General features: G+C 40.5%; 2 protein-coding genes across 4 annotated transcripts in view; one reads left to right on the top strand and one right to left on the bottom strand.

Moving 5' to 3' along the window:
- The window catches only part of LOC132998370 (zinc finger protein 710-like), a 28,374-nt gene extending 22,049 nt beyond the window's left edge, over positions 1-6,325 (top strand). The window contains exons 3-5 of the mRNA XM_061067976.1: positions 912-1,103; positions 3,092-3,263; positions 4,580-6,325. Of these exons, the coding sequence (XP_060923959.1) occupies positions 912-1,103; positions 3,092-3,263; positions 4,580-4,761 (546 nt within the window). The 3' untranslated portion in view covers positions 4,762-6,325. The remainder of the gene's footprint in view (positions 1-911; positions 1,104-3,091; positions 3,264-4,579) is intronic.
- Positions 6,326-8,198: 1,873 nt separating this feature from the next.
- On the bottom strand, positions 8,199-18,445 carry LOC132999127 (isocitrate dehydrogenase [NADP], mitochondrial-like). 3 transcript variants are annotated; one of them, XM_061068921.1, is made up of 15 exons: positions 17,766-18,385; positions 16,952-17,197; positions 14,897-14,924; positions 14,812-14,864; positions 13,433-13,514; positions 12,459-12,550; positions 11,268-11,433; positions 10,984-11,144; positions 10,730-10,873; positions 10,193-10,329; positions 9,840-9,991; positions 9,616-9,728; positions 8,974-9,071; positions 8,789-8,881; positions 8,199-8,643 (listed from the first exon to the last, which is right to left on the bottom strand). In XM_061068921.1, the coding sequence occupies exons 1-15, from the start codon at positions 17,907-17,909 to the stop codon at positions 8,559-8,561; spliced, it is 1,794 nt and encodes a 597-aa protein (XP_060924904.1). In that variant the 5' UTR covers positions 17,910-18,385; the 3' UTR covers positions 8,199-8,558. The 3 variants fall into 3 exon arrangements, with proteins under 3 accessions (XP_060924904.1, XP_060924903.1, XP_060924901.1); XM_061068920.1 differs by lacking the exons at positions 8,199-8,643; positions 8,789-8,881; positions 8,974-9,071; ... (8 more) ...; positions 14,812-14,864; positions 14,897-14,924 and adding exons at positions 15,399-16,291; positions 18,394-18,445 and having other exon boundaries at positions 17,766-17,978; XM_061068918.1 differs by lacking the exons at positions 8,199-8,643; positions 8,789-8,881; positions 8,974-9,071; ... (8 more) ...; positions 14,812-14,864; positions 14,897-14,924 and adding an exon at positions 15,399-16,291 and having other exon boundaries at positions 17,766-18,381.
- Positions 18,446-20,678: the final 2,233 nt, after the last annotated feature.

The raw sequence follows: 20,678 nt of genomic DNA on the forward strand, positions 1-20,678 counted from the left end.
ATTTTCAGTTTGCAACACACCAATGGGTGTACAGATTAATGTCAGTGCATTACTTTCATAATTGGTCAAATGTATTTGTTGTTTTCAATGAGTTCTAAGCACTAGTGCAAGGGCCATTCTTATCATGCTAGGAATGTAAAAGTGACCTGCAGTGATTGAGCTGCAGCAGGTAAGTAAGTGTTTATTCAAAGTTAAGTTTAACTCAGTATGCAGAAATCCGAACTGGAGAATCAGTGGCCCCCCGTTGTCGTGAATGTGCCAATGTCGTGATCGACAAGGTATAATGTGTCCAAATCCCATCAAACTCAACACTGCACTTCCTTAGGCCCTTAATAATACACATGCTAAGCGTGAAGCCGATGAAGTGATAGTTTTTTTTTATATTTGCTCCACTTACAGTCAGACAGATAATTCTGCAATTAGTAGATAGAAGAAGATATTTATGGACTTTTAATAGTATCAGAAATATCAAAGACAATCAAATTAATTGAAAAAGGCAATTCCCACTGAATCTGAAAATATGTGTCACGTCTGTGTGTTCAGTTGTGACCGAGTTATGACTCAGAGCGTGTGTGTGCGTGCATGCACTACAGTAACTACAGGTTTCAGCAGTGACCTCCATGAGGTGTTGCAACTACTGCCCATGTTGTTAATCAGCACAAAGCGTCCAAATCATAAAAACTAATCTCAATTTGTTATAAACTATCTATAATTATGTTCAGACCTACATGAACCTCACACTGTTTTCCTGCAGTCTCACACCTCCCCTCACTGATAACCTGTGAATGAAGCAATTATTTCACTTCTCTCACACTTTTACCAAACAATGTGGCAAACGAAAATAAAAAAAACTGTGATGCTCGCTGTTATATCAGAGGAACCAACACTTTCCTTCTGTTTGGACTCCGCAGGGAATGAAAGGCCACAAGTGTGACGTGTGTTCACGAGAGTTCACCCTGTCTGCCAACCTGAAGAGGCACATGCTCATCCACAACAGCGTCCGACCCTTCCAGTGTCACGTCTGCTTCAAAAGCTTCATCCAGAAACAGACCCTCAAGACGCACATGATCGTCCACCTACCTGTCAAGCCATTCAAGTGCAAGGTGAGTGTTTGACCTTGAATTAACACCCTGGAGGCCATCTGTTTGTAAGACATGTTCCAGCAGTCATAAAAGAAATCGTCAAATTAAGCCAAAAATAAACAATTTGGATCAACCATTCTGTAAAAACTAAATTCTGCGCTCCATACCAATACGGAGTCAGAGAAATTCCGTAAATATTTAGCTCCTACTAGGATTCTGATGATGGTATATGAATTTCATCATATTATCATGTTGTTTAGCTAATGTGAAAATCGTTTAATGTTGCTCGTGGAGTCCACTATTTTTTGTGTTGGTAACACTCCTGGACACAAGGACATAAATTGTATATGTTGATTCAAGTTTTGCAATTATTTGTAAAAATGTATCCTATCAAAGCAGTTAAACCATCTTAATTACTTCTTATTGGTTTATAGCGTAGCATATACTGCACAGAAATAACTAAATTACAGGAGAGACAAGAATCGGAGTTTGTAAACTGCAATAATGGGATATGAAGAGTACAGACAGAGAAGAAGAGAAAGTGAGATGTGCCTCATGGGAAGGCCCCCAGCAGTCCAGGCCGTCTGAACCTAAACTAGGAGCTGGTTCTACAGGAGAGGAGTCAGGTATCTAAAGGATTTGACTGGTGATCTACAACTACTTTTAGAGAATCTGTGAACCACAAGCAAGTCTGTATTGCAGGAATGCATTGTTCTAATGGGGTTAAAAGGAAATATGAACTATATAAGATGTGGTTGTGGCATTTAGGGATTTGTACTGTATGCAGGAGAAGAATTTCAGAATCCCGAGAGCTAATGACCGGGCAAATATGTTGTTAATATGTTTTATTTTCTTACTTCTTGTCAGTGCACTTGTAGCAGCATTCTGAATTAGCCGGTGAAACGTTTTTGGTCTGAGTGACGGAGGAAGAAAAAGCTCTGTCTTGCTGCCTTTGCAATCTCATCTGTGTGGTGTGACCAGGCTCAGATCCAGGCTGATGTAAATCCTGGGAAATCTAAAGCTGCTGAATCTCTCAGCTCCTGCTCCATTAGTGTGGATGGGGGCGTGCTCCCCTCCCTGCGGCCTCACAATCAATCTACAATCAGCTCCTTGGTCGAACTGAGCACAGGATCTCCTGATACTCATTTCTGCTCTGTAAGCAGACTTGTGACTGTTTGTGATGCAGCTGATGATGGTGGTGTCCTCTGAGAACTTGGTGACATAGTTGAGGCTATGCAGTCTGGAGAAGAGCACAGGGCTGAACACACCCTCCAGGGGAAGTGCTGAGTGTCATTGTGGAGGAGAACGGGCAGGTAGTGCTGATCTGAACACACCCTCCAGGGGAAGTGCTGAGTGTCATTGTGGAGGAGAACGGGCAGGTAGTGCTGATCTGGGGTCTGTCTGTCAGGAAGTCCATGGTCCAGCTGCACAGAGAGGAAAATGAAGTGCAACTCGACTCAGTTTTATGAGGAGTTTGAGGGGCTGTAGTCAATGAACTCTGCATGTGAAAGATGGGAGAGGACAGGGTGCCGTGTTAATACTATCCTATCATCTGTTTGGTCTTGAGTGGACCAGGAGATTTTAATGCATTTACCTTTTTAAAGGATTTACATACGTGGCTCTTGGTGTCTGAAGTGGGCAGTTAGAGGAAACACTGGCATGGCGTGGAGGAGGAGTTCAGCTGTTGTCCGAACACAGAACATTGTGGACCTAACTTAAGTTTGCACAGTTAATGTGTACAAACTGTAATCAATTTAATAAATGGGTCATAAAGCAATTTAGTAAGGTTCAAAAGAGAAATGAGATTATCTCCTGCTTGGAGCTGCAGCTCGTAAAGGTTTAGCAATTTGAATTAAATTCACATTCTAACATTGAGAGAAAATCCCAGAGCTTAGAGTAAACTATTGTCTGGAAGGCTGATAATATCTTTACCACACTAATGCTTTACTGCATATTTTCTGAAAATGTCTGTGCTCATAAATATCACTGTTTTGATTTTTGTTTTTCAGGTATGTGGCAAGTCTTTCAACAGAATGTACAACCTGCTGGGCCACATGCACCTCCACGCTGGGAGTAAGCCTTTCAAGTGTCCTTACTGCACCAGTAAGTTCAACCTGAAGGGGAACCTCAGCAGGCACATGAAGGTCAAACATGGGATGGAGGTTTCACCAGAGGGACAAGGTGAGGACGTCTGTACATTCTGTCTTTGTCATGTTCTCTGATTTAAAAAAGATTAATTGAATATATTTGTTTATCTTTCGCAATGTTCAACCTCGCATCAAACGATTGTATTCATGCCCCTTTTCATTCTTCAGTGGTATCACCCATCAGTGTCATCAGTGACGCTCAGATCATAAACCTGCTGCTGGCCGAGTCCTGATCTGACAGCTTTGAAGCCAACATCAGATGTTTTGATGTTGGCTGTTTTATTGTTGGGCTAAGACATTCAATATTGATTTTATTTTTTTGACTAGACAAACATCAAACATGATCTCATGTATTTTCATGTTGACTTCAGCTGCATTTGAATTTGAATCAGATCAGTTCTGGGGTTGAGTGCTTGTGTTGCAGCGACCCTGTCAATCATATCTGATCTTATATCACACACAGTTCTCTTACTTAAATTATGTTTTTTTCTTTATTGCATGATTAATATGTAACTTTACCTTCTTCCAATGTAATTTCAGTGGCTTTAAATCTAAAAAAAATCAACCTTTATAAAACGTAAGAGGTTTTATTATCCATCAATCAGACTAGAGCTAATCCAAGCTGCTATTTGGTGAGAGGCAGGGTGACCCCGGGACAGGAAGTGCCAGTGTATTGCAGGGCCAGCATAAAGACACAAATACTCACACTCACACCCACGGGCTGCGGTCAATTTAAAGTCTTTGGACTGTGGGAGGGCGCTGGAGTACCTGGAGAAAACATTCACAGCAAACTTCACAAATGCCGATACTGGCTTGAACCAAGGACACTCTTGCTGTGAGGTGACAATGCAAACCACTGCAATGCACTGTATGATAATTTGAACTCTTTTGATTTAACACAAGAACTCTTTCCTGTCAACACTTCAGCAAGAAAACAACGTGCAACATAATTAGCCTACAACTGCAGAGCCTCTAACATCCCCTCAGGTGATGTTTTTTTTATCTTGTGCTCACAAGATATTTATAAATGATGTGTGTGTCTCTAACGACATCAGATGCTCACCTCCTCCATGATGGAGAGAACTCCGCTAATCACCTTGGAAATTCTCGCCGCTCTTGTAAGGAGAGACACAATTACCATCTGCAGGAATCATTTGCTGCAGTTACATGAAATTATTTACCAAAAGCTGATTGTCTTTTGCTAAAAAGTTCATAACTTGTGCCCATAAGATAAAAAAAAAATTGGGAATGTTAGAATTTCTTTGACGTGGTGACTCTGATTTATGTTGTATAGAGAATATTGTAGCTTTTGAAATGTACCTAACAATAAGTTTATTTTGTATTTTCCAGAAGTCCTTCCAGAAATGGAGAGCCAGGGGGAGTATGAAGGACAGAACTTCAGCTTTACTTCACCAGACAATATGGACAATGGTGGCTCCCAAAACCTCACGAAACTAACCACAGCAAACATGGAAGACATGGAGGAGTATTACAACTTCAGCAAGGATACGAGCAGCTACACTACACCCTGAGTGGTGGATGACCAGAGAACGGGATTTGTTGTTTTTTTCAAAGCAGAAGGAAATTACAGATGCTCTTGTCAAGGCTGTGGGAGACTCTGGGGAAGGGGTTTTCTTTTAGTTTTGGCCTCGATCCAGAAGAGCCAGAACTGCCAGACTCTGACGGGAGGCCGGGCAGCAGACACACTTCAGAGGAGACGTTTCAGCTCTGCAGAGCAGAGACGCTGAAACCGCTGACGCCGTGTGGAGCTCCTTTTTTGGGGATTGCTACTCTAACAAACTCTAAGACTCGAACAGTGAAATGTGTATGTTGTGTGTATGTATCAGTTATTTGAGAAGAAGAAGAAGAAGAAGAAAACAAAAAAGAAAAAAGGTTGCAGAGACATCAGTTACATTTGATGTGATAGAAATTTGTAAACCATTCGGACACTTTTTTGTCATTCACAACCAATGTATGCCCTTATATTTTTGACTGAAAATGCCAGTTGGATACATTTGCCGATATGCTCCCACCATGTTGGCTATTTACTCACTGTGTATGGAACTTTTGATACATAGTCACAACATATTCATAGGTGTGAATGCTCTTACTAAACAGATCCTAGTCATGGTTACCTGTTCCTGCCCAGCCCTCAGTTTAACACAGTTCACACAGGCCAGTATTTCAGTGTGTTTATGTTTTGTTTTTTGCACGGGACATTGTAAACTTTTTCTTAGCAGAGCACTTACTACCAAAGTTGCTTCTGTCGCATGTCTGCTGACACCAGAAATGAGCCCTCTCACAACAAGGCTGCAACATGCAGTGTGTTTACCCACAGTTTTCTCTTTCACATTGGTTTTGCTTTACATTTAATAATCAATCCTGTGTAGTGAATATACTGCTCTAGTTTTTGAATTACTGAGTGATCAATACAAAGCACTTTTTCGTTGAGATCTGTTGTTTTTCTGTGAAGCCGTCTTCAGTACAGGTGGACTCGTTTGCCTACAGGAGAAGGGTTTTGGGGAAATAAGGTTATAGAATCTTTAAAAGCCCATTACGGCAATATTATTCAAATCAAACAGATATTCTTTCTCAGTAGGTTTGTTAAACTGCAGTTTCCTTCATATGGGTATTTCAACGTTTGTCAATTAACATACGAAGTGAAGAATGAGCGTTTCGAACAGAAACTCTGCAGTCTCTTTTTTTGTTTCCTTGTTGTTTGTAGTATCAGCACTCTTAAATCCAGGACTGTTTTCACTTCACTCTCAATTCAATTAATTCAGAAAAATAGTTCCTCCCTTAAGGGAAAAAAACTGAAATAGAAATTAAAGAGAAGCAGGGGAATATTTGGAGCTCGTCCTGGTTATGTTTTTTTGAACGGTTGAATTGAAATTGGACTGACAATAGTCCTGCTCTTCATTTTTCTGTTTTGGGGAAGACAGTCAGCTCCCCCTGTCCTGCCATGCAGGTCAGCCTTGATATGCACACTTACCCAGAGGAATGGTCGACTAGTTCTTTTTTTCAGATGAGGAATATCAAACTGAGACCTCATGGAAATTGACCATCAATTATTTAATAAAGGTTCTCTAGTTTAAATGATGGAGACTGGAGTTGTGATCTGTCTCTTCTCTGTGTGTGTGTGTGTGTGTGTGTGTGTGTGTGTGTGTGTGTGTGTGTGTGTGTGTGTGTGTGTGTGTGTGTGTGTGTGTGTGTGTGTGTGTGTGTGTGTGTGTGTGTGTGTGTGTGTGTGTGTGTGTGTGTGTGTAAAATTGCCATTTTGCCAAGAAATCTAAACTTAAAAATAAAAATGAAAAAATACATGTTTTTACCATTTCTTGCAATTGTATTTAAAGCTATTGTTTCTTTTTTCTTGTATAATTACTTTTTGGACATTTTATTTTGAGTTTGCTGAACAGCATTTGAAAGACAGAGCATGAGGGAAAAGATTCTCTGGTCTGATGAGAGAAAAATGCAACTCCTTGGCGACAACTTCAAACTGTATGAAGAGCACTGGAGTAGTGCAACATGGTGGTGGCAGCTTCATACTGCAGGGATACTGGTCAGAATCACATACAGGATTAATGTGGCAAGATACAGAGGTCAATCACCTCTACAATGCAGAGTTAAGATGATGAATACCTTTGTAGAGGGTATAAGTTTCGTATATTTTTTCAAAAAATATTTTAAGTTATCACTAGGGGTTACTGATGGCAGATTGATTCAAGAAAGGAAAGCTGTCTCAATCTCTGAAGTCCAGATGCTCATGGTCCCAGGAAGATTAAGCCTCCTGACTTTGTTGATGTCCCCACTTTTCCTACAGTACCACTACATTTAGTTTTTCAGTGACGTTCTTTGGCATCTGGGTGGAGTGACACCTGGAAGAGACGTTCATGTTTTCTTCAGGATCATTTCTAACCTAGAGATCCCATAAATCGTCATCTGCTCCCAACAGGATTTTTTAAAAATACTATTGTTTATGGTTTTGAAAAATACAGGTTTTCCCACCAGCAAATATTTCAGATATTGGGATCAATTCATCTGCATTACTCATGACTGACAGTGAAAAGATTATTTTGAGAAATGAACTTAAAAGAAAAACTGCCATCTTTCATTCAGATCTTTTATTTAGCTCTTAATGTAAGCACTGAGGGCAGTGATGTGCTTGACTCTTCTTGGATACTAAGTAACAAGGTTTGCAAACCTCTGGGATTTGACATGATTGATTTGATTTCTCTGCTGATCCTCTCTCTGTCAGGTTGGATGGGAACCATCAGTGTCAGATATGTTCAGGTCAGTCCAGAGACGTTTGATTGGGCTCCAGTCAGGGTTGGGTGTGTCACTGCAGGATGTTAACAGACACTCCTGCGTCATCTCCGCCATGTGCTTTGGGTCATTGTCCTTTACATATCATCAAATACATTTTAAATATCCGAATGTATTTATTGTTCATTTGTAATCCTATTTCTCCTCCTTAAGCATATTAAGTTTACTGCAGTCAGCTAGTAGGAGGTTCACGTCTCCTCAGAAACTTAACTGTGACTTTTAGGTCTTTCTGAAGTCTTCCCCCATATATACTTTACTCTACTTTATTTATGTATTCGTTTTTAAATGGGAAAATAAAATTAACATAATTGAGTTCATCAGTTAATAGTAATCAGTGGTCTGTGTCTTGGTACAATGACCAATAGTATTTCCAGTAGAACAAGTGCATGACAGGCTGACTGGGGCGATGTCGACATCTGCTGGTGGGGGACTGTCGTTGCCTCTGAAGCAGACGGATCTTTCATAACTTCCATCAAACACTGCTTTCTGTTGTGCACTGGAGGACATGTATGATGCCCAATACATGAACCTGCAGCGCTGCACTGCTGGACAGAAGCTCTTACAAGCAAATGAAAATAACGTTTTTTTTTTAGTTAATCTAACCCTACCTGTTTCTGTCAACACAAACACACAACTCCACACACAATGCTGGTTAGTGATTGATTATCAATCACTACTGTTTGTATTCATAAGGAAAGTGCAAAACATGGAATTATACAGATAATTCAGAGACTCTGATGCATTCCATTAAATTGAAAGGCTGATATGTTCATTATAAGTTAACATTAGAACGAATAAAGATTCATACAATAAAATCATTCAATTTGTGCAATAAAAAGTGTTGGCATAGAAAAAGGCAGAGGAACGGTAAGCGAGCTATACAAATACAAAAAGGCACAAAACTTGTTTCCTTTGAAATTTGATACAAAGGTTTATACAAACGACTAAGTGGTAAAAAGAGGCTAAAAATCCACAGACGTGCTTTGTTTTAGGAAGTGTTTGTTCGTCATTTGCCCAGAGCTTTGTCCAGGTTGGTCCTTATCGCATCCAGGAAGTCTGATGTGTTGATGTAATGTTCATTCAGCTTGCAGCTGCAAAATCACAGAGCAGGGGTTTAGATCAATAATAAATATAGTGATATCAAATGTAGATGTTTGTTCTACATGAGAGAGGGTCACAGACAGTACAAAAAACACGTAGTTTGCTCGAGTGAGAGATTTGAATATGTAAACTCACTTGGCCAAGCCATGGATGCAGCCTGCAAGATCCTTGGTCATCAAACCACTTTCCACAGTTTCCACGCAGACTTTTTCTAACGTCTGGGAGAATCTGAAGAGTGACGAAGCAGAGTGACAGATCAGTGTGTTGTAAAATAATAAATACAGAGTGTGTAACATCGTGTGACTAATCAGAAAACACACTTTATCAAATCAGGGTTTCCATCCAGTTTGCCTCTGTGCTCCAGTCCCCTGGTCCAGGCGAAGACACTGGCAATAGGGTTGGTGCTGGTTGGTCTTCCCTGCAGAGCGACGGTTAATGTCAGTTACTGGAAATACAACATGTGAAGTGGCTGCATTCAGGTCTGTTGATGTCACCATGGATGGAGACAATTGTATCTCTGCCAGTTTTTTACCAGGGTTTTTTTAAATGGACTTTGTGTGTAAAATAGGTGAGTCTAAGAACCGCTCCTGACCTGGTGTTAACATCTGTCCCGAGTGAACTGAACATATATCAAAGTGATGTATCATTACTTTCATTTCTTAACATTCTGGTGTAAACATCTAATCAAACTTTGTTAAATATAGTAAGAACATGTCTTACATTATTTTACTCTTTCAACCCATCTCAACCTTGCATTTGACTAAAGCCTTTGTCCTCAAACTAATCTTAACCTTAAACCTGACACCAAAACTGAGCTCTGAATGAATCCACTGAAAAACTGGCTCGGGTCAAAGTGTGTAAACATTTCCTCATTCCCAAATCTGTTCCAACAGATGGTACAACGATGCACATGTGTACACACACAAGTAAAACTCCAGTCAGAGCGACCTGATGAGGCTTACCCTCTGGTGTTCACGGTAGTGCCTGGTGACGGTGCCGTGTGCAGCCTCGGCCTCGATGGTCTTACCGTCAGGACAGACGAGCACTGATGCCATGAGACCCAGAGACCCGAAGCCTGACACCACACACAACAAACATGCTATTAGGAGGGGCATCCACTCACTAAAACAGGACATGTGATGTAGATTTAATATTAATAATCTGACATTAACATAACAGCACCTACCCTGAGCCAGAATGTCGGACTGCACGTCTCCGTCGTAATTCTTACAGGCCCAAACAAAGCCTCCGGACGACTTCAGGACCTGAGCCACCATGTCATCGATGAGGCGGTGCTCGTACCAGATCTTCAGCTTGTCAAACTCGGGCTTATAATTCCTGAAGGACACGGAACAATAAAACACTTGAGAGAGGCCGTTAAATTCAGTGGTTGTTAAAAGACCTATTCTAATAAAACTAGAGACAGGGCACTGTTTGCTTTGGCTTTTTCACAAAACACTGTTACCAGCCTGATGAATAAAGTTCTCTTTGAGTGATTTGATAAAGTTTTCAAGTTCAGCTGGTTGGTTGATGTCTTACCTCTCAAAGATGTCCTGGAAGATGTCCTTGAATCGGCCGTCGTAGGCCTTCAGGATGGTGTTTTTGGTGCTCAGGTACAGAGGCCACCTCTTCTGGATGGCATACTGGAAGCAGCTGTGAGCGAATCCAGTGATGGACTGAGAAACAGGTCCAGAAAAAAAATCACTTCACAGAACATTAAAAATAAACTTCTCAAATACCTGTTTTACACAAATTGTCATGAAGCTAAAAGCTAGCGTCAGTTAAATGAAATGGAATGAAAGAGGTACTGCTAACTTAAATGTGTCATATGACTGATGTTTGATGAAGAACATTAATGCTGGTTTTAAACATTACATTTAATATCAAATAGATTTTTTAGAAAATTCAGCCCCCCACCACTCATTATCAAATCTATAATGAAATCCCAAAACCATCACGTCATCTACCAATCAGAGACGTCCCCCAACCTCTCCTGCCCCTTGGCTGGTTCCCACACATCTTTTAAACAGCTGGCTGTGAAGTTACACATTAATTGTCTATGAAACTCGTTCTTACCTCATCAGTGTTGTACATTCCCATCCCACAGCCCCCGGCGGGAAAGTCGTACACCTCCCACTCCCTCGGCTTGCTTCCATCAGCCGGAGCAAACACCATCTTGAACTTTCCTGGCTCCTCAACAACGAAGTCTGTGGCTCTGTACTGAGAAATTCAAAATCACACCCAGTCTGTGAGATGGTTCGATTGACAGTTTCAATGCCTGGTCTGAAAGAAATGAAATCACATTTGCATTTTTTCTTTCTTTATATTACCTGATCACCAAAAGCATGTCTGCCGATCGTTATGGGCAGCGTCCAACCAGGAACAAGACGGGGAATATTTCGACAGAGGATTGGTTCACGGAAAACTGTGCCACCCAAGATGTTCCTGATGGTTCCATTTGGACTCTTCCACATCTTCTTGAGCTTAAACTCTGAAAAGATATAAATAAAAGCTTAGCCCCAAGCATTTCTGCTGGTTAAAAAAGAAGTGTGTCGTCATGCCAAACATCTAAAAAAGGCTAGAAACTGTCTGATAAGCACAGAGTGTCACTCACCCTCCACCCTGGCCTCATCGGGAGTGATGGTGGCACACTTGATGGCCACGTTGTATTTCTGAGTTGCCAGAGCAGAGTCTATGGTGACCTGGTCATCGGTCTGGTCTCGGTAGGGCAGACCCAGGTCAAAGTACTTCAGCTCCACATCCACATTTGGCAGGATGAGCTGTAAAGCACAAGATTCTGATGTGTTATTTGTCTAAGGACAACACACAAACGCCCACGCACATGCACACACACCTGCAGAGGATAAAATATCTTGTTGTTGTGATCCTGTTTCTCTTTAGGTATTTTCTTCATTCTGGCAGCTAGCAACACGTTTTCTATGTGGAGCATGTTTGTTTCGAAATTTGTGCTGTAACTTCTATTATTGACATCTGTAATTTTTGATATTATATCAAAATGATTGGGATCCAATGCGAGTGCAGCCTCAACTGTCTTCAAACCTACTTGCGTTACAAAGCTGACTCATCAGTCATGCAGCTGCAGACTTCATTTAAGCTTTAAAACACTTTGATCTGTTAATGTTTGACTCTGTGTGTGTGGCAGAATGTTGAGTTTAGGAGATCTTTGCCTCTAAAGTCAAGGGTTTTACAGCTTGTAGAGATTTCATCTTAGTGAACAACACATCTGTCACCACTGGTTCTGAGTTCAATTCCCCCCCTTTGGACGCTGCCTCCAGCTTTGGCAAGACAGTGAGGCTTTGTGGTGTTGGTGCTTCGTGCCAACTCACTGCTGAGGTCTGCCTGTTTTCAGGTAAGAAGTCAAATACATTCCCAATTCAAATTGACCAATGGACGGCCGAGATATCACCCTACATGTAATGTGTTTATCCTACGTTGTGTGAAGGAGCTCCACTTCCACTCTGCTGCTGTAAGTTGAGCACTATTCAGAGATTACAGCAATATTTTGTAATTAACAGTTGAAGTCTAATGACACAAATATATTTAGTGACGTATAAGTGAAAATAATTCTGTAACATTTTTTTCCAATTTAGTTCTATAGTGGGAACTCTCAAATGGCCAATTGTTTAGAGATGCACCTAAATGTATATCTACTAAAACCTACATGCTCATCAGGGCTCATATCATCATGATCCATTTGTCAAGTTATAACCGCTAACTGCCGAGCAGCTGTAAACAGAAGTGACTCTGAAGCCCAGAAGCTTCCTCGTGATCTACGGCTTTCTACCTTCTCTTTGATGAACTCCCATATGATGCGAGTCATCTCGTCTCCGTCCATCTCAACCACCGGCTGCGCCACCTTGATGCGCTTTGTTGCATCTGAAAAAATTCAGTCGTAGTAACTTACACAGTTTACAGCAGCAGAGGTGGACGATACAGAGATCATCTGTCACAGTTTATCTACTTCATATACATGTACTAGGTACTATTCTAAACACCCATGGACATGTTACAATACATCACAGACAGGAATGATTCAAGTAGACATATGTTATTAGTCATAATACAGAGCTACCAACTTCATATTCTAGTACAGTGGATATCCTTGCTTAAGGAGATTATACTTGCCAACACTTTACCTGTTTTTAAATCATTGCTTGAAACATATTAAGAATTAAACCCTTTTCATGAACGTATTTTAACTGGTTTTAGCAGATAAAGTTTGTTTTGAATATTCTTTTGTTATTTTTTGTTGTTGTCTTGTTTCTCCTGTGTTGTTTTATTCCCATATGTTTTGTGAGGTACTTTAGGTAAGTGCTACTGAAATTAACTTGTATTATTATTAATATTATTATTATCATTTAGTAGAAGTAAATATGTTACACACTATATGAATGAACAGTTACACTTGGTTCTGATGTGAAACAGTGTCAGTTTAACACAAACACAGTTCAGTGCTGACACAGACTGTCTGTCACACACTGACCTTTGTCTTATATGAACGCTGTGATACCAGTTATTACAGTCACACCTTTTACTGTACCGACAACACGGGGACACCCAGACAGATCCTGATACTGATACTATTATAACTTCACTGGGTAACTTTGTGAAGTAAAACATGTAATAAGTCACTGATGTAGAATAACTTATTACATGTTAATAACTTTGTGGTAATAACAGTAACTTACATCCTCTTTCACACCTTCTATCTACCCTCTCTCTTTCTAAGCTGCTGTGGCTGAGTTGGATCTGACTTACAGTTCCTGCGCTGCGGTCTGTGGAGGCGGGCTGCGGCCGGTGACACCGCCGCGGGGTTCAGGGCCAGTCCGGCGGTCAGAGCCTTCAGGAAACCCGCCATGTTCACCGGGGCTGGTTCGTCTATGAATGAAGCCGTGGACCGACCGGTTACCTGGTGACGCAGCACCCACTCACCAATTGACGAGTCACACGTCAGCACCGGAACCAGGCAGGCTTCCCACTGATTGGTCAGCAAAGCCGGTTCCGGGCCAATGATCGGGAAGTTAAGGTGAGTTCAGTTTCACTTTAACATTTGGATTCTTCCTGATTCTCTCACATTGTCTGCTCCACTATTTCACTATATGATAATATAAAATAATATAATGATTACAACTTCATTTCCCCTTTAGTGCTTTACATAGAATATATAGATGAAAATAAAAACATGTTAGACGGTAATACATAATAACAATGTGAGAAATTAAGAGGGCAGGAGTGCGAGAAATATTTCTTTAAAAGATATTCACTGAATCGGCTTCTTGAGGGGGTAGAGTGTTCGTTCTCCAACAAGAAGGTTGGCGGTTCAATCCCCAGTCTTCCCCATCTGCATGCTGAAGTGTCCTTGGCAAGATACTGAATCCCTACATTTTGCAGGATTTCTACCACCTATTCATTGCACAATGTCTTACACTATGTCAATTTAAATAAATAAATTTAAAAATTAAATTAAATTAAATGAATCCTGCACAGTCCGCTTCTGCGCAGAAGGTAAATAAAAAACAACAATTAAATTAAATTATAAAAAAATGTATAAATGAAAAACAAAACAAAAATAAATGAAAATAAATTAAAAGTAAATTTTCACAAAGTTTTTCTGCAAATTTTGGTAAGAATTTGAGCATGTAAAAGCCCTCAAAAAGCCAATTCATTTTCCTGTAATCCTTACAATTTCAATAGGGCCTCACTGCTGTCAGTGCCTGCCAGTGCTCGGGCCCTAATTATATAAATAAATAAATAGTTATGTTCTTCTTAAAGGTAATTCATTGATGTTTTAAGGCTCATCAAATTCTCTCCCCTGCATTATTTGTGGCTCAAAATGCGATAAAGACAAATATAACTAGCTTGATATTATTATTCCCTAGGTGAAAAATGTAAAGTCTAACTAAACAAATAATTTTGATTTCAAAGGTTAAACTGCTAGAACAAGATGTCTTCTATATTTAGTTGATGAAGTCCATTCTCAATGTACATATGTGAATGTTGCTTATTGGACACCTGACTGTCTTTCATAACTGTACCTTCATGCAATTTCCTGATTTCTAAGAGGAACACAGATGAACGTGAACAGACTTATTGCACCAAACTCTGACATACACCAATCTGACCACAGTAGGTCAAGCACCCAAAACATTTTTGAGTGAAGGTAGGGGCTTTGAAATTCCCAACTGATAAACTAAACATGAGTACATTCAATAATAGCTTCACTTATTTGTATGTTGATGTTTAAATTTGACTTTTGTTCTCATTGAAAACAATTAAAACACATGTTTGGGAGCGTTTATCAAGGTTGCAGATACTTGTTTTAATCGGCATTACTGCACTTGCTCTAAATATTCGTATTGGATGTATACTTTACATGCAACCTGTTTTATGTTCTTTTTCTACATGTATCACTTTAGTTCTTTATATGGGAAAATATGTTGATATCAAGGCCTGACAATAGTGCTGTAATATGTAATTAATCTAAGAGGGCGGAAATCAACCAAGGCCAAGGAAAGTTAATAATGTTGTAATGTTTTCTTATTGAAATATTTTTAAACTAAAAGTGAAAGGATATTGCAGGAATTACAACAAATGTAGAAAATCTAAATCATAATCTGCCAATGTTAAGAATTTCTTTAAACAGTTCAAATCTTATAACTTCCTATCAAATTTGATTAAAATCGTTTTGACATGTTCTGAATACACCAATCAGACAATACACAAATGGGGACTGCAAACTTTATATTTTTGGTTGTGGAAGTATCACTTCAAAATGATGAGACCAATTCAATCAGTAACTACAGGGTGGAACATATGCTAACAGACAAATTAAAGCAGTAAACTTTCAAGTACGAAAAAACCCCAGCGCAGTTGACTTCTTAAGGCACTTTGTCAGAGACAGACCAGGATGTGAGGGAGATAGAGCTCCTACAATGTAACAACAGATAAATTAATAATAGACAAAACACAGACAATAAAACAAATAAAACTAACATTCCAAAAACATACAACAATTCTTTGGTCTCTAACAATGTTCCACAGCTTTCTAATTGATGGGCATCAGAATGGAAATCCTGGTTACTAACTTTTCCTCTAAATCAAAACACACTACTCCTGTAAAATAGAGTAAGAAAATCTGTGCAAGGTTGAAGGATGTCAGCCTCATTTCAAACACAAGTGTTTCTTTTTAACACAACCATTTCGGAACTAAACAACATGGACATGAGGAAGGCACAATTCACGATTTTGAAACTGGGTAAACAGTCAGAAACAGGTAAACTCCTTGAAGTATCCCTTTAACAAAGGGTTCGCTGATACTACAAGGAGATGTGTGCAAATTCCCAGATGCACTTCTGCATTCACACTGCAGAGTTTACAGGATGACAGATTCTAAGTGGCGGCAGAGCCTTTCTTCTCAACGAAGAAGCTCTTCAGCAACATGACTTGACCGACGCCGATGACGAACAGCAGGACGGTTTCTCCGATGGACCAGTAGTTCACCCGCTCCAGCAGGTACTCTGCTCTGGTGCGGTCATGCGCCTCTCTCAGCCGGTACCACGTCTGTGAGTCAGCCACCACCTTGAGGACCTCATGGATGGAGACGCAAGACGACTCCATCTGAAAGTCCAAATGCCAACACAGATTAATCGAGAGCGTGGAAATGACCTGGGTCACACACGTATGCAAACACTGATCTATATTCTCAAAGCTTCTCCTCAACAGCTGCTATGTAGTCGTTAGATTTGGTTATTATGTGACTTAAGAAACATAAATATTCAAAAGTCCAGTGAGTAAGATTTCAGTGAAAGGGATCTATTGGCAGAAATTTTATATAAAATAATCCCAGCGATGTTTTCACAAGTGTTTGATCCTCTATATCATCTAAGTTGTACTAATTGTTGTTTTCTTTACCCTAGAATGGACCCTTTGTATTTAAATACTTAATATTTACATCTGGTGGGGTCCTCTCTACGGAGACCAGCATGTTTTTACTGGACAAACAAATCTTTTGCGTTTTTATGACAACTGAAGTTACCACAGGTTCTCTTTCACATTTGGAAGGGGAGTGGCAGGGGAGGGGTATTCAGCTGCAACATGCAACTTCACCACTAGATGTCCCTAAATTCTACACACTGAAACTTTAAGTCATTTCTCCCTACTCACACACTGCAGCAGTAAAGAGCCAGTCATAGTCTGGTCCTCTGACTATTCCCACTGCAGCAAACCGACACAGTTTGAACACCATGTCCCTGTGTAATCCAGGCTCCTCAGACATACCTGGGTCATCGCTGAGTTCCTGTTCATGTTCGGAATGAGAGGCTCCTCTTCTCCGTGGCGGAAATCCAGGTACACCGTCTTGTAGGTGAAAGAGGAGAACTCATTGCTGAAGCAGACCTTGTAGACCCCCTTCATGGCCGTGGTGTGAGAGAAGCTGTCATACTGCTTCTTCTTTTCATTGTACAACACGTTGTTCAGAGGGTCGGTGACGAAGCAGTCCACATCATAGTTTCCCCCTGCAATGACCTCAAAGAAGAGAAGGGCACAAAACACACATTAGAAACACACGCATGTATGACAGGTCATATGCATGGAAAGATAGTGTTGCTTTGAAGTAACATGTGGAGGACTGAAGCTGGCTGTGCAACAGACCAGTCGGGTAAGTGTGGGTAGAATAGAATAGAAATGTTACAATATGTAAAAAGTAACAAGATTGTATACATAGTGAAGCTGTAAAATAGTGCATGGTGATACAATATTAAATAGTCAAAGAGATTAAACAGTATTGCACATTAAAATTATCAGGTGAATACGGTTTTCAAGTAAGAAAACCATTACATAAAAATATAGCTTTAGTTGAATTGTGGTAAATTAAGCTGCAGGTAAATTAACTAATGTCATAAATCGGTACATCACTTAAAGCAGATGCATTTTGAAAGCATGTAAAACACTAGAACTATAGATGTTCTTCATTTACAAGAACAGGAAACAACACACACATGACAGGAGGATTACAACTAGGAGGATTACAACTCTGTTGGGGGGGGGGGGGGGGGGGGGGGCAGCCTTATCTCTCTCTCTCACGGTAACTCACCTGGAAGTCTATGTCAAACTTCACGTCTTTCTCCAGCTCTTCGTAGAAACACTGCTTGTCGTTGTCCGGCAGCTCAAACGTCAGCTCGGTGCCGAACACCAGGAACACATGGAGCAGAACACAGCTCAGAGCCAGGGTCAGCATGGTGACAGCACCGGGCAGAGAGCGCACAGCAGCGGGGAGAGAAGAGAGCAGAGCACCGGGGCCAGACAGCTAAGAGCCGGGGACAGGACACACAGAACCGGGGTCAGAACACACAGAACCGATGAAAGAGAGCTGTCAGAGCCGCGGACAGAACATACAGAGCCGGGGACAGAGAGCAGACAGAGCCGGGGGCGGGGAGGACTCAGAGCCGGGGACAGGACACACAGAGCCGGGGAAAGAGAGTACACAGAGCCGGGGAAAGAGAGTACACAGAGCCGGGGACACTGAGTACACAGAACCGGGGACCGAACACACAGAGCCGGGGACAGGACACACAGACCCGGGGACCGAACACACAGAGCCGGGGACAGGACACAGAGAGCCGGGGACACTGAGTACACAGAGCCGGGGCTAGAAAGCACAGAGCCGGGGAAAGAGAGCACAGAGTCGGGGACAGAGAGCTCTCGGGACCGGGGATACTCACCCAGCTCCACTGGTTTTTTTTCTCTGACGTGGCAAGAGCTCGAAACACTTCCGGTGCAGGTTTGTTTACTTTAGAAATCGTCGAACATTTTGCGGCTGTTACCAAAAGAAAAGAGGAAACACTTTAATATGAGAGAAAAATACTTTAAAACCAATGAAAGCCACGAATAAACGACATATTACCGTAATACTTCTACATTTTGGTCAAAACCAACCTCAGTGGGTCTAAACCTTTTTATATCCAGGATCTAAACCTGTCTAATCACTGGCTGCCAATCAAACAGCATGATACTACGGCCCTCCGAGGTATTGCACTTTAAAGCACTTTCGGATTGGCTTCACTTTTCAGACCCGGATGCTACCTTGCTTTTTTTTTTTTTTTTATCTACAATCTATGTTTCACACTTTAATATTTTTAAGTTTGTCACTAATAAGGTGAAACAAGTCCAAGCAAAACATAATTAAAATGGCCACCTATATGTTATGTATTTTTAAGTGTTCAGATAATGTGAAAAGTCCTATTTATTGTAATGTTTTATTGTATCCGTTGCTGTACATTTGTTATTGATGCACTGATATGTTCAAAGAATTGTTATGTCATGACTGGAATTTAAGTACTAAAGGGAATTTTAATTAGATAGATCAAATGAATGGTTTAAAATATATAGCCTAGTAGAAATTACAAGTAGCCGAGATTTAAATTATAAACAAGTAGCTGCCTCTCATCTGCACACAAAAGATAAATGTGCAGGTTTTAGTTAAACCTTTTTTTAACAATCATAGACTTTCATAGACTTTGAGTTTAAGCCTGTGTTGGTTTGCAGAGAGACTAACAGTGAGGCAGAATAATAACTGTGATCAAATTAAAGAGATGACGTGAGGCATTTAGTTGAAACTGCTGCCTCCTGCTGTTCATATTCAGTATCTGCAACGCTTATTCCTCCATCGTAGTAATACTAATACAGGTTCCATCTGAAAATAAGACATTTAACCTTTATAAAACAGTGTCATAAATCATCAGACATTTAATTTGTGTCTTCATAAAAGCTTTAAGATGCCTATTAAATGCTGCTGAGTTATGACTCTGCACAAGGTGGCATGATTCTGCTCTTGTCCGAAACGTTTGTGGACACAAAGTTTTTTGTTTGGATTTGTGTTTCTGTTGTTTGGACCAAAGGTGGTTTTTTAATTCATGGTAGTATTCATAGACTGTGGATCTGGGCTTTTTCTTATTCAGGGGCCATAAAAGAGCCACAATTTACACAGAGGGGGCATTCATATGTTCAATAACCGTGCACCATTCCAGATTCAGTAAGGTCTACACGTAAGCTTTTCCTTGTTTACTGTTAGCTCTATAGCTTTGAGAAAAGCCATTTATTGTTATTACGTTAGTAATTGACAATTTTTTAAGGGCGCCCCTCTTGCCCATCACCTGGATCTGCTCCTTACCCCGATCTTCTTTTTTCCATTGGTTTGGGATTGTGTCTCAACTATGTATCTTTGAGTTTATTACTTAATCTTTTACTTTATACTTAACTGTGTTTCCCATTTCAGAACATGTTCCTTCCATTCTTTGTCTGCATTGCTTCACCCACATTTGTCTTCACCTTTGTATTTATATTTATATTGTTTGAATTGTCCTTGAGTGTTCTAGAAATCTTCCTGGTGTTAACTTCCTCTGTGTGCTTGAACCACTTTAATATATCGAACTCACCTTTCGTCTTGTTTATGTCAACCGATGTCGCAACCTGTAAGTAATTTGGGCCATTAAGCCTAAATGAGATGAAGCCTTCATGTAGGAGGAGATCGTCACCCATTGGTCTCAAAGGAAACCGCTCCCTCCAACCTCCTAGTCATTTACCCACACTTCCTTATCTAATGTCTCCTTCATTCACTCCTCAACCGCAGCCGAGCAAAGGTGGTTGAAGAATGGCGGTGGAGTCTGTCATGTGACTTGGTTCCTGCTGCGCATTTAACCCAGAGGTGTTACATCAGCAGTGGTGTAATGACACCAAGTATCAACATTTAATCTCTACCCAACTGTATGAACGTACACTCACTTTTATAAATTAGCTTTCAAAGGGAAATATTGTACTAAGCTCCAAAAATACAAAACATAGTCAAGATGAATCTGTGGTTTACAACCTTTCTATCTTATAAAACGTTATCACTTTTAGATTTGCCAAAGAGAATATTCCCTTCTTAGTGTGTAGTGACATCATGGACGTCTCAACACTACTGTGCATAAAATTCAACTGTAAAAAAAGTACAATTACAGCTGCCTTT

This window comes from Limanda limanda, chromosome 3, assembly GCF_963576545.1.
Source record: "Limanda limanda chromosome 3, fLimLim1.1, whole genome shotgun sequence".
Taxonomy (NCBI): Eukaryota; Metazoa; Chordata; class Actinopteri; order Pleuronectiformes; family Pleuronectidae; genus Limanda; species Limanda limanda.